Raw genomic sequence first — 12,499 nt, forward strand, 5'->3', positions numbered from 1 at the left:
CCTTTTCTTGCTGTAAAGGTTAGAGGAAGGGGAAAGCATTGTTACAGGGAATAAGGAGACGGAGGTCTAAGGCAGTTGTGGATCCATTCACAACAGGCAGGAGACTAAGAATTATGAAGAAATTAATCATCTGGGACTGATATTTTCCACATATTTTTCTTCCAGTTATGAACGTTGATCATTACTACAGAGGAAACAGCTGCTACCAGGACAGACAGAAGAATCAATTTTGTTTTCATTTGGGGCTTTTTATTTGAAATGAATCGAAATATCAGAACAGCATCTATAAAAGGGACCCAGAATAACACAATCTCCTGTTGACTTCAAGTCACAAGTTACTTACATACAGAAACTGTTTTATTTCAGTAGCTTATAGTCATAGTAATATTGATCAAAGGCACCTGCAACTGTCTTGGTTGCACATGCACCGTAGTAATTATGCATGCAAATGAGCAAAGTAGATATTCATGTAGTTGATCACCAGTATAATTACTATAACTGAATACACAATCATGGTAACTGTACACACAAATTACACATGCATGCAGTTTTAAAAACCAAGTGTTGCATTCATTGTCTCTATTTTGATAACATCCTATGGAAACACTTCTCCACTGGAAACAATTAAAAAGTATTAACTTTTAAAAAGATGTACATTTAATCAACTGTCTACTGAACATTAAAAAAATATAACAATCCAGTAATTTTGTTTTCCAAGCTGACATATCAGCAAAATGTCACTACTGTCATAAGATTTAACAACTTGAGTAAAACATTTAAACATAGCCTCTTATTTCTCCTTCTTATATGCATTCTTTAACCTGCAACTGCATTAAGATATTAAAGGTGATTATTTGAAAAAATAATGCATATGATCAAAATTTTTAACAAGAGCTGAGCTAAATTTCCATTAGCTCATTACAACTCTAGAGATAAGTGGAAATATTTTTAAAGTTTGGATTTTTATCAATCTAAACACTTAAACGTACAGGATTTCATTATACTTTAGACCAGAAGAGTTGGTGCATTCAAACCCATACAAGGTATTTTTCTAAGGTACTTAAACAACATATGCTTTCATGTCTCAAGCCCAGATTTTGATCCATCCATATTAACATAAGAAACGATTCTGCATTTATTATTAAGCACTTCAAAGAATATGACGGAAGTAATAAAATATTTAGATATTGCTGTATTCTGGCAGATCACGGCGTAGTCGTATAGCCTTCAGCTTCTCTACTTTGATTTTTGTTCGCAATAGTTCTTCTTCCAGTTGCTGCTTTCTTTTCAAACCATCCCTTTTTTCTTGGACATAAAGACCAATTTTTCTTTGGTTTTCTAATATTATTTGATGCTCTTCTTTCAGCATTTGTAACATCTGTGGATCATAACCACACATTGGTCTAAAGCGTTCTCCAACCTCAAGCCTAAAAAACTCATCTCTTCTTGGTACAGGGGAAGGAGACATCATCACTCTCATATCAACTGAAGACACTGATGTTGAAGGAGACCTTTCCATAATATGCACCAGCTGGTGTTCTTCCTCTTGTTCTAAGTTCTCATTTTGCTGTGAGTCTATAATCAAAGAAGGAGGAGGTTTGACATCCTCTTCCGACTGCAAGTCCATCATGACTGTCGCAGGATGGTGATCCAACATTGCCTGTGGTGAACTGGTACCAGCAATTGTTTCTTTATCGATACTAGCACTAGAACACACAAAATCATATTTAAATAATCCATTAAAAACTATTTTAAAAGGCATAGCTGTAAGTAACCAAAGCTTCATTTGAATACTACTCTGCTATCTACGCCTGGGACTCTATTTCATTATCTAAACACCACTTGTGCCTCTCTTTCTTTCCACCACACACACAGCCCTGTCTTACTCCGATTTTATTGCTCTAAAGGCAGTACACCCAACAGGGAACTCATCTGGTAGGCCCCTCTGACACTGAAGAAGCAAGAAGAGCTATCAGAGACAAATGAAAGTATAAAAAAAGCAGCAGCACCAAGTCATGCAAGTAACAGAGGACAGAGTTTATATAATATAAAAGGTGATTTTAAAGGGACATTAATTTAGATGGAGTAGACTATGGCAGAAACACTTCCATATCCCAAACTTATCAATCTCCCCCTGTTTTAATGTGCTCCCTGTTTCTGATTCACGCACCCAAGTATTTGGGGTTTTTTTCAACGTAAAATAATCACTAAATAAAATTACACAAAGAGCCTTGGGAAAAGAAACCAGAGCCCAAAAGACAACCCTTGCCAGTAGATTTGGGAACCAAGCTAATCCTTGCTCCTTCTCTTTGAATCGTTGATCTTAGCATTTCTTCTGAAGCTTCAAGACACAGAAATGCTTCCATTAAGAACAGCCTGTAGTTCTGCACATTTCTTTTTGAAAGAACAACACCCACTTGACTCATTTGTCTTTCTGTAAATCCCTGAGTCAGCAGCATCTCAAATGATGATTTGACATTGCATTGGCTTTAATGATGATAATGGCTCAAGCTGTTCCTGACACTTGTCTACCATCAGTTGTGTTTGAAACCCTACGCTTCTGTACATCACTCCTGTATTCAGGTAATGCTTTTTTAAGCCAGATCAGCTTCTTGATCTATTACTGTACAGATCTACAAAGAATACTTGCAGCATGACTGGGAAGGCAGTATAGAGTTACATGGGAACAGGAATATATTAACTTAGGATTGACAGCCAAGTCAGTGCACCCTCATGGCTGGGACTGTCTAAAACAGAGGCTATAACTGGTAGTTGCAGACTCAAGACATTTCTGAACCCTTCAAAGACTACTGCTAGCAGTCAAAGGCAGCAAGTGGATCCATGATTAACCTAACATTCACAGACGCTCCCCAACTCTGAAGGACTTGAGTCGCTGTCTTAAATTTGCAGGTGAGCAATGCAGTTTTTCTACACCTTAAAATGCCTTCAGAGCCCTACATGCCACACACTGAGAAACTACCTGATTATTAAAACACCGGACTGGTTAGTAAGAGATGTGGGTTCAAATTCCCAGAAGCAAAGAGAAATTTAATTTGTACATCCTGTTCTCATGTAAATGCACTAACTCCTTAATGAAAAGGTGGCATGATCATAATTTCTGGATGTCCCATGGCCTTCTAAACTCTTGGTTTAAAAGAAATAAGCAATCACAGTTGCAATTTCTGAAGGACCCTGACCTAGCCTGCCATCCATTAACATGAAAATGCATTTTCTATAATAAAAGCATGAAAGCTTCTCAATACTCAGTTGTAAAAATGCTCATCAGGGTCAGAGCAATATATTTTCCAAAAATAAAGCCTGTCAACCACAAAAACTATTTAAACTAAAGATTCTTTTCAAAAAACCACCATCCATCTGAAGCAAGTATTGAAAACTGACCTTTCATTAATCCCCTGAAGAAAACACCAAGATAATCTTAGTTCTATTGACTGTTACCTGAGCTGCCTATGAAGTATCAATTATATCACCTTACTCACTTCTACCTCATGTGACAAAGCTTCACTTTTTCCTATATGCCTCTTTCTCACATTGTTTTAGTCCTCTCAGCATCAGAAGCATTATCCTGCACACAAATTTTCACTTGTTTTCCCCAGTGCTGAGTGCAATTCTGGGTTTCCCCCCTCTTCACAACCACAGCTTCTAATAAAGCTTCTCTCCTTCTCATTTGCTGGCTCCTGGCCAGCTTCTAGCCTGAGAAAAGTGGAAACAACCAGCAGGAGAAGCAGGTCATTCTGACAAAAGGAAATGGAGAGAGAGCAGAAAGAGAAAGTGAACGAGGTTAAATAGAAGAAAGATTTTGTCTAGCATAGACTAGAGCCTCCAAACAGTGAAAAAAAAAATCCATCTCAGTGTAATCCACACAGAACTAGAAAAATTAGCAGATCTCCAGGTAACTCTGATGAGGCTTGTTTTTTTTTTTTTCCTTAGTCAGCCTCTTAAGAGGAAAACAATTAGACAGCAAAGAGAGAAAGAAGGAATTGAGAAACAAAAGAGCTGCCTGTATGGTGGTTACGAATGTTGTTTCTGACAACTTGACTGAAAGAAAGACAAACAACAGTTACCACAATTGGGGCATGGTGTTTATAACCCTGCAGGCACCCATGATTCACCAGGTTTTGTTTAATCACAGCGAGCTAGAAATTGCTTAAAGGTGCGATTAACAATTTGGGCTCGTTATAAGCCGTATTTCCCTCCTCCAAAACCTAAGTCACATCCTAGTGAGTTAAAACCCAACACTGGGTTTATAAAGTTAGGGTAAAATGCAACTCAGAGAACTATCAAGTAATGATGTATTTGGGCAGGGGAAAAAAAAATCTTTTAAATTATATTCTTTTCCTTCAGCCCACAGTGTAGTGGCTGTTCCTAGGAACAACCATTTTGGGTAAGCAGTAAGCAAGTCAGTGATCCTAGACCCATAAAAACCTGCAAAAAATGTTTAAATTACAGGAGACAAACTATGGAGATCATTAGCTCTTAATCATTCACTAAAAGCGTCAGTGCTTTTTATAAGCCAATCTACAAACTAAAGTTCTCACACTATTTTTTTCCCCTCCTTACAAAAGTTGGTAGTCAAGACACTGCAACCTTTATTAGCGCAATTAAAAGCCTCATTTTGTTCCAGAGAATTCTTTGGAATGGTTCCTCCAGGGGCATTCACCAGGAGCAGCAGCACAGCCCAGTTGCTTTAGACTTCTTTACGCAAAGGACCCACAACAGAATATTTTTAGAGCATCTGGCATGTTGGGATTTAGACAATTGTTACCATTCAGTTCAACCAGTGGCACCATGAATCCAATTCAGCAAGTGTGCGCATGCCAGCTTTTCTTAGAGTGTTACGCTGCTGCACTCACTATCAGTATATCTGATTAAAATACGGAAAGTTCGCTTCCCATTAATCTGCTTGGGAAAATAAGGAAAATCAAAGCTTTCTCAAGGTTGCTGGGGAGTTATTTGACTTCCCTCCCCCACTCCCTAGCTTAGTTTTTGTATCTGGAGGAACCAAAACCTGACCCAGGCATTTTTTGATCCCTCGAGGACCAATACAGAACCAGCAGAGTGTTACAAGTCAGATATGAGGGGCATTAGCCAGCTGTGGGAGAAAGCCTGCACAGTGCCTGCCTGTATTATGTCTGGCTCAAATCTAGACAGTGTGTCTCACTTTACTGAGCAGTAAAAAAAAAAAGAAACCTTGCAAAAAAAAAGGAAAACTTCTAGTGCTGTACCTCTCAGTTTCTCTCTGTATTTAAACTACCTCACGTACAACACAGAACTGCTTGGAGTTTAGACTGCAATTAGCTTTGCTCCAGCTTCAGGGAACCACCGTCAATGCAAGAAAAGTATAATTTAAAAAAACATTTGCACTCACAAAGCCACTGCAGTGTGGAGAATCAATTTTTTTCTTTAAAGGGTTGGGATTAGCTAAAACATAACATGCAAACACCAAAGTAAATGAGAGAAAAAAAGTGAATAACGTTTCTTAGCTCTGTGAACTAACTTTATTAAAAATCCTACATAAACTGGTAACAGTTCCATATGTTGCAAAATGACTGCAGTATTACCTTAAATGGAGGAGAATAGCCATCACTTTGCCAGTGTTTGAATAATCTGCCTATTAAAAGGTAGGGGAGGGGTAGAGGTTGGAGCTACTATTTCTCTTTGATTCTCTCTTAACCCTCACTTTCCAGAGTATGACAAAGACTCTGAAACAAGCTTTGAAAGAGCTGAAAAAAATTAATGCAATGCTAAGTCACCATAAAGCTTCTCATAAAACAAAAGCAGTATTATTTTTGTCATTGTTTCCCATTTGGGAATTTCTCTGATAAACACTTCCTTTAGGTGCCTGAGCACAAGCAAAAGCGTTACAAAGTAGCTAGGAGGCGCCATAATTTTCATTCAGTAACAAAATAAAAAGAATTGTCTCACCTTTGAACACCGCTCCTGTCTCTTAAACACACATTGGAAATCTGTGGAATCATCTCCACAACTTTCTTGGTTGGCTCGGAAATGCTGCTTTTACAATCTGAGTGAGTCTCCTTTTGCTGCAATAGCTCCTGTTTGGCATATTCTTTGAGCCTCTTGTACAGCGTGCGCAGGCCCTGTGCAGTACGAGGAGGGCGATCTACTCCGATGGCATTGTAGTTATCAGCTATGATATCCCAGCATTTGTTTTTTTCCACTATTACAGAATGCTTATTGGTATGTTCCTCGAGAATTTTAACATACGGCTTCACGAGTTTTAGCAAATCGAGCTTTTCAGATAAGGTAAAATTAGAAGATCTGGCCTTCCCAACCATTGTTATCTTTGAATTAAGGAAGCCGTTCCTGGAGCCACCATGCAGTCCCTAGCTCTGCTCAGCTCTTTTTCACAAACAGAAAAAGATCAGGCTTAACTAGGCTAGTCTCATTTAGGCCCACGCCTACAAGGGAGGGTTTATTAAAATTCCTTCAGCTTAAGCTGACGCAGGTTCAGGAAATCTGCTTAAGCCAAGCCTGACCTACATAAGGCTTCAGACTGAAGAAGGCGAGAAGAAACAAGCAAAATACACTTTTGTATGAAGAGACCAGACATACGCAGGATTTAAAAACATAAAGGTTTAAAGATTAGCACGTTACCCAGCTAAAAATTACCTAATTTAGCTGGAGTAACAAGCTCTGACACATCTCCCCAGCTCCCTCACACAATCTCAAACTGAAACCGTGCTGGAGATGATTTTACGTGTAACGACGTCTCCCCGAAAAAAGCAACAACTGCTTTGTGCGAGGCAGGGCGCGTTACGGGGAGCGGGAGGCGAGAGGCGGCGGCGCGTGTGGAGAGAGCCCCGGCAGAGCCCCCGGCGCCATTTGCATAGAGCTGGTCCTCCTGTCAGTCACTGCGGGGCGGCATCTCCCCCAGCCGGCTGGTTACGCTCGGACTTCGCCGCAAAGCTCGGCTTCTCCCGCACTTGGCAGCCGGCGACAGCCACCGGCACGGGGGCTTCTTAAAGAACCCGCTGCGCTCCCCAGCCGAGCTCCGGCACCGGCAGGAGCGGCGTGAACGCCTCGGTGCGAGCGGGCCCTGAGCGCCGCCACGCCGGCCCTGAGGCGGCTCTCGGGCGAACCCCGGCATCGCCCCTCGGCCGGGGGCTGCGAGGCGGCACCGCGAGGGCTGGGGCTGCCCGCAGTCGTGACAGATTTACCGAGTGCGTTACAGCGTGTGGATACTGGGGTTTTCATAATATCCACCAGCAAACAACCGACTTTTATTATATTTATCCAGGCGTTTTTTCAGGATTAAAAAAATCTGATTTTTATTAACAAGATGTGCCTCCATTTCTAATGTTTGCTCAACAACCTATCACCTTAAAGCAAACCTTCACATAAAAACGCGTGCAAGGCTTTAAATTTCTGTGGTCTAAACTAGAGCAACAAAACGGAGAAAGAGAAAAACCAGCAGATAGAAGGAAAGGTGTTCTCAAGTACAAAAAGCAAAAACTAAGTTTCAAAAATGACCTACTCCACTGAAAGGGTCCGGAGGGTGGGAAACAAACACCACTTCAGATAGTGGCAACAGCTTCCTAAGCTTAACATGTCCAGCCTTGAAAACAAGGGAGCCTAGAGCAGGGGGAAGGAAAGAGAAATAATTATAGCTTGAAATATCCTAAGGCTATGAAGATCTAGGTATAAACTTGTTTGCTGTAAGGGGAAAAAACGCAAAGCAGACACAAGCCGCATTCAAAACAAGAAATTCACACTAAACAAAGGGAGACTTTTAACTGCTAAGAATCAATTAGCATTTAGAACAACAAGCACTTTTGGAACCATTTCTAAGACTTGGCTCGTCAGTACCACCTAACAAAATTGTGACCAGTCCACTTCACTGACATTGCTTTCAAGCCAAGATTAAATAAAGCATTTTATAGTCTGAAGCCTATTACACTTGAATTTGAGAAACAAAATACTCTTGTGGTTAGAAGCACTGTACGAAAACCATTACTTATAAACACCTAATCCTTCCCCATTTCCCTTCACTTTGCACTTTACTAATATTAAGAATATAAAGCTGGTGGTTAGAGTTTTGGGTTTTTTATTTTATGTTCTTAGTTGTTCTTCAGTAACTGAAAAAAAAAACTGGATGTGCTTCACATAGTTTAGGCTCTGGCAGTATCAGCATTGAGGGGTCACAGGCAAGCCTACACTGTACTCTCCACTGCTGAAGCAGTTGTGCAGTGCCCACCCAGGCGCCTGACTTTTTAGTGACAAAAATAAGTCAGTGATTAAAGGCTCCTCCCCACAGACACAAAGAGCACAGATGAAGTGTCGGGCAGAGGTAACCCCAAGAACCCAAATGAAAGAAACCAAGCCCTCCAGTCCAGCTGCTCCCAGGCCCCGAGGGTGAGAGAGATACAGAGTCCACAGGAGAGACTCTCTCTAGACCACCTTGCAGACTGAAGGAGGGGGTTACTGCCCACTAGGTATGGGACTCATTGTGAGATGCCAGAGAGAGTATTTTGGGATTGCAGAAGGCAGTACAAGATATTTAGAGGAAGAACTGATGGCAGGACAAGGAACAGTAAACCATGAAAGTGGTTTGGGAAAGAACAAGCATAGGAGGATACTGGGCAGGGGGAAAAGGGCTAAGAGGGGCCAGGTGCATGTAAACAGGTGGCTGCCCAGTATGGTTGTTCAGCCATGCCCTGGGCCTGATCATTGCAGATTGTCCTATCTGCTTGTTAAACTACATTTGTAACTGCTTTCCTGGGTGAGGGGAAATCTCCATTGGGTGTGACCACGTACAAAAACACAGATGTCAGCAACTGGAGTTGTACCACAGGTCACGGGCCTGGGCTGCTTGAGGCACCAGAAAGCAGAAGCCAGAGCCCAGGCACACTGCCTGGATACCTGTGTCAGTGTGTGACCTCTGGCAAACTCCAAGGCAGACTAGCCAGGCAGAAGGCTTGGGAGCTGAGCAACAGTGAGTCTGGACCAGACACTGCAGAGACCAGAAGGTCTGAGATTTGGCTATTGGAGGGACACCAGGACACCTGGGGACAGGCCACTGGTCAGACCAGCTGCCAGAGAGACCCAGTGTGCGTTTGTGAGTCAGCTGGAAGACCAGGGGATCCAGGGACCAGTAACTGATCAGAGTAAGAATTTAAGACCACTTGCTGGAGGATCCATGTTGTATACATAAGCATTTGCCATAAACAAGCTTTTTTCACAGTCAGCTAGTGAATGGAAAGGCTGAGGCCATTGAAGCTGCTTGTGCTTGCGTGAGTGCTGAACTTTCTGATGTCTGGCTGTATATATAGTGTGCGCATGTGCCTCTTGAGAATACATCCTTGTGGTCCTGGCCACGAGGAGCTGCAGCAGTTTCCTCTATAATGGGCTACCAGATGCAGCAACTCCTAATATTAGACTTACCTAGACTTGTATTACTCTATTACCTTCTTAGTGCTTAATGTTGCTAGAGAGACTAAGTTTCCACACTAATGTAATTATAGCAAAATAGTGTTATAAAGTTTTCTTTTGAGCAAGTGCCTGATGGAATGCCTGAATTACATATTGTTCTGCATGAGTGTAAAATAACCCTTGTAAAAAACGAAGCTGGCTACCTACTAAGATTTTTTTTCTTCCCTTTTTTTTTTTTCCCTTTTTAAAACAGCTCTGCTCATCAGCCTAAGGTCATATCAGTACTTGGATGAGAAATCAGAGAATGTGAAAAGCTTGGATATTAATGATACATACAGACATCTTTGAGCTAAAACAATAGGTGTAGCTCCAAGACAATTACAAAAACCAAAAATGTTGCCACAATCCACCCTTCATTCTACACCTTCCACCAACACTTACAGTTACGCAACACAGTGCACAGCCAGTTCAGCAAGATGATCTAGGTACAGAATACTCTATTTATTTTGCAAGCATAATAATTTAATATTAATTTAATAATTGGTTTAAGTCAACATAAATGTGGCACATTGTCAAAACAGTAATTTCTACCTCCCCCCAACTGTGTCATGTTCCTGCCCCTTCACTGTGTTGATATGAACACTCACAAATCTGGATGACTCATACTAATCATTTTTTTTCTGAGCTGGGTTAGTTTTAATGACCAGCAGTTCCCTAATCCAGTATGCCACAGGACAAATAACTCACAAAAAAAAAAATATATTGAGAAAGCTTCTTCAGACTCTATCTGGATCATTGTATTCCTAGAGACTTGTATTACCACAACTGAGGGGACAGCAAACCACAGGTAGCAGGTGTAGTGGTTTTGATTCAAAATATCCATTATTTACTTATTTTTCTTCTGTGAGATAAGAATTAGGAGAAAAGCAAAGCAGGCACAAACCTTAAACAGTTGCAGTACAATGAAAGAGCTTTATTACTAACAGAATTAAAAGTAAAGAGAAAACAACAAAACAAAATTAAAGTAAATTCCCCTCCCCCCCCCTTTCCAGCACTTCTCTCCTTTTATCCAGCTCACACAAGGGATAACAGAACATGGGATGTTAGTCAGTGTTGCAGTTCTTGAAAAGTCTTTCTCTTATGCTTAAGGAAGAAAAGGTTTTCCTTCAGTTGCACGTGGTTCCCAAACTGCCACCAATAGCAGACCCGCCCGGAAACAAACAGTCTGCTGTGTGTAGAACATCTCTCCCATGAAGAATTTCACAGTTCTTTCATACTACAAAACATGGGCCATCACATGGGGTTATTCATCTTTTTAAGGATAAGTTCTTTTGGCCTGCACACAGAGGCTTTTCTTCGCCACAAGTCTCTAACAGCCTCTTACTACTTCTATATAGCCTGGCATAGGCACTCTTCACAAACTTCGTAGGCACACGAGGATACTCCATCCCCCCATGTTCTTCAAATGGATTAAAGAGACAAACAGTTTGTGGTATTACAGTTTCTTACCACGGCATGCAAGAAGGTTTCTTTTAAGCTGCGCGCCAGAATCGCGGCACCGCCCTCTTTTCTCCCGTCGCCATGCTCAGCTCCGTCCCACGTGACTCACTTCTCTTTCTCTCTGACTCTGGAGCCGCCATGTTGAAGGGTGTTCTTGTTCGGGCTTTACGGTGGGGAAAGCTTCGCTCCCTTTGTGCTGCTGGCTGCATGGTGTCCTCTTCAGTTCAGCACGAAGTGTGCTGGCTGCAGACAGGAGGCTCTGCCGGCTCCCGCTGGCTCCGCCGGCTCCGCATGGAGAGGAGAGGGACCCGCCTGTCCCCAGAAGCCGCGCTGGATGGGTTTAGCTGTGGCAGTCCATGGCTGGTTTTAGCTGCCTGCGGCTCTGGGACAGTCCCCCCCAGCGACCCAGGGTCCGTGCCGTGGTGCTGAGAAAGGGGGAAAGGGGCAGTGGCCCCGGCCCGGCCCAGCGGGGCCGGGAGGCTCGGAGCCCCCCCCACCTTCCAGCAGCCGAGCTCCGACCAAAAAGGGGAAGTCTCGCCTTTCTGTGTGGTTTAAATATGTAAATTGTGAGAAGCGTAATTGGTCTTAAAGACTGTCCATCAACTCAGGGTCAACCCAACACAGCAGGAAAGAAATTCTGGTCACCACTGAAGAAAATAAACATGCATCACTTCACTGCCTTCTATACCTCCTGTTTTTGCTGTGAAAAAGTCTAGAATTAATACCAGAAAATTATACAAACAGTGCATCCCAGAGAACTATTGAGATGAATGAATCACAGCTATAATACAGTCAGGAATTAAAGTAGCCAAATCACTATGAATTGCTGAAAAAGCTCAATGGCCACAAGCTTTACAAGTGATAGGTTTGTATCACAGCCACTGACTGCATCAAGTGGCCCATGTAAATTTAGGCACATTATAAGACAGAATACCCTGAAGTGGAGAATGACTTAAATCACGGGAGCTTTTTGGAGGGAGAGGGAGGATACTTTGTCACACAGGACTGAGGAAGAATCTCTCCATGACAGACTTAAAAATAAGGTACATGAGACAAAGGAAAAAAGACATCTGAGAGAACTGAGGATGCCCTAAGAAAGAATGTGTCTGGAAAGATGCAGTCTGGAACAGAGAGCAAACATGAATGTTGAAAGGAATGACACCAGCATAAGTGATTCAGGCTGGGACCTTCTAGTGCAAAAAATATCAAGTCAACAGATTGCTAAACCCTGTGAAGGTGCTCTGCCCACAGAGTGGTAGCCCCAGGATAAGTCTGAAGGACTTCTGTTCTTATTTAGTAATACGCAAGCAAATCAGCTCTGCAGAGACCTGGGGTTAGCATTTACAATCACCTAGGAGCCTGAAAATCCTCAAGAACAAGAGGATGATTGCAAGATTTGAATCAAACCTAAAATGGAACCCTGGTACCCGTGTGCTTAGAAAAAAATGTAGAAAGATTCAGCAGCTAGGATGGGGTATGTTACACACCACTGAATATAGTGGGCTATTATGGCAGTAGAAACATTTGGCAAGTATCAAGGCAGTTGCTCACTCTTGCAAATGACTTTGGCAGCTGCATAAGATGAGAGTGT

At 42.1% G+C, this 12,499-nt stretch overlaps 2 protein-coding genes across 3 annotated transcripts in view; both read right to left on the minus strand.

Annotated features, from left to right (window-relative positions):
* Positions 1-12,499, minus strand: part of RAD54B (RAD54 homolog B) — a 67,895-nt gene that overhangs the window by 39,933 nt on the left and 15,463 nt on the right. The gene's annotated exons all lie outside the window — the stretch shown is intronic.
* FSBP (fibrinogen silencer binding protein) lies at positions 228-6,990 on the minus strand. Its single transcript, XM_032129445.1, has 2 exons — positions 5,944-6,990; positions 228-1,706 (listed from the first exon to the last, which is right to left on the minus strand). The coding sequence occupies exons 1-2, from the start codon at positions 6,312-6,314 to the stop codon at positions 1,181-1,183; spliced, it is 897 nt and encodes a 298-aa protein (XP_031985336.1). The 5' UTR covers positions 6,315-6,990; the 3' UTR covers positions 228-1,180.

Source organism: Corvus moneduloides, chromosome 1 (assembly GCF_009650955.1).
Source record: "Corvus moneduloides isolate bCorMon1 chromosome 1, bCorMon1.pri, whole genome shotgun sequence".
Taxonomy (NCBI): domain Eukaryota; kingdom Metazoa; phylum Chordata; class Aves; order Passeriformes; family Corvidae; genus Corvus; species Corvus moneduloides.

Coding starts and splice junctions, on each gene's coding strand:
- FSBP (XM_032129445.1), bottom strand. CDS start 6,314: ATGGTTGGGAAGGCCAGATCTTCTAATTTTACCTTATCTGAAAAGCTC. Junction 1,707..5,943: donor GACAGGAGCGGTGTTCAAAG/GTGAGACAATTC, acceptor TGTGTGTTCTAG/TGCTAGTATCGATAAAGAAA.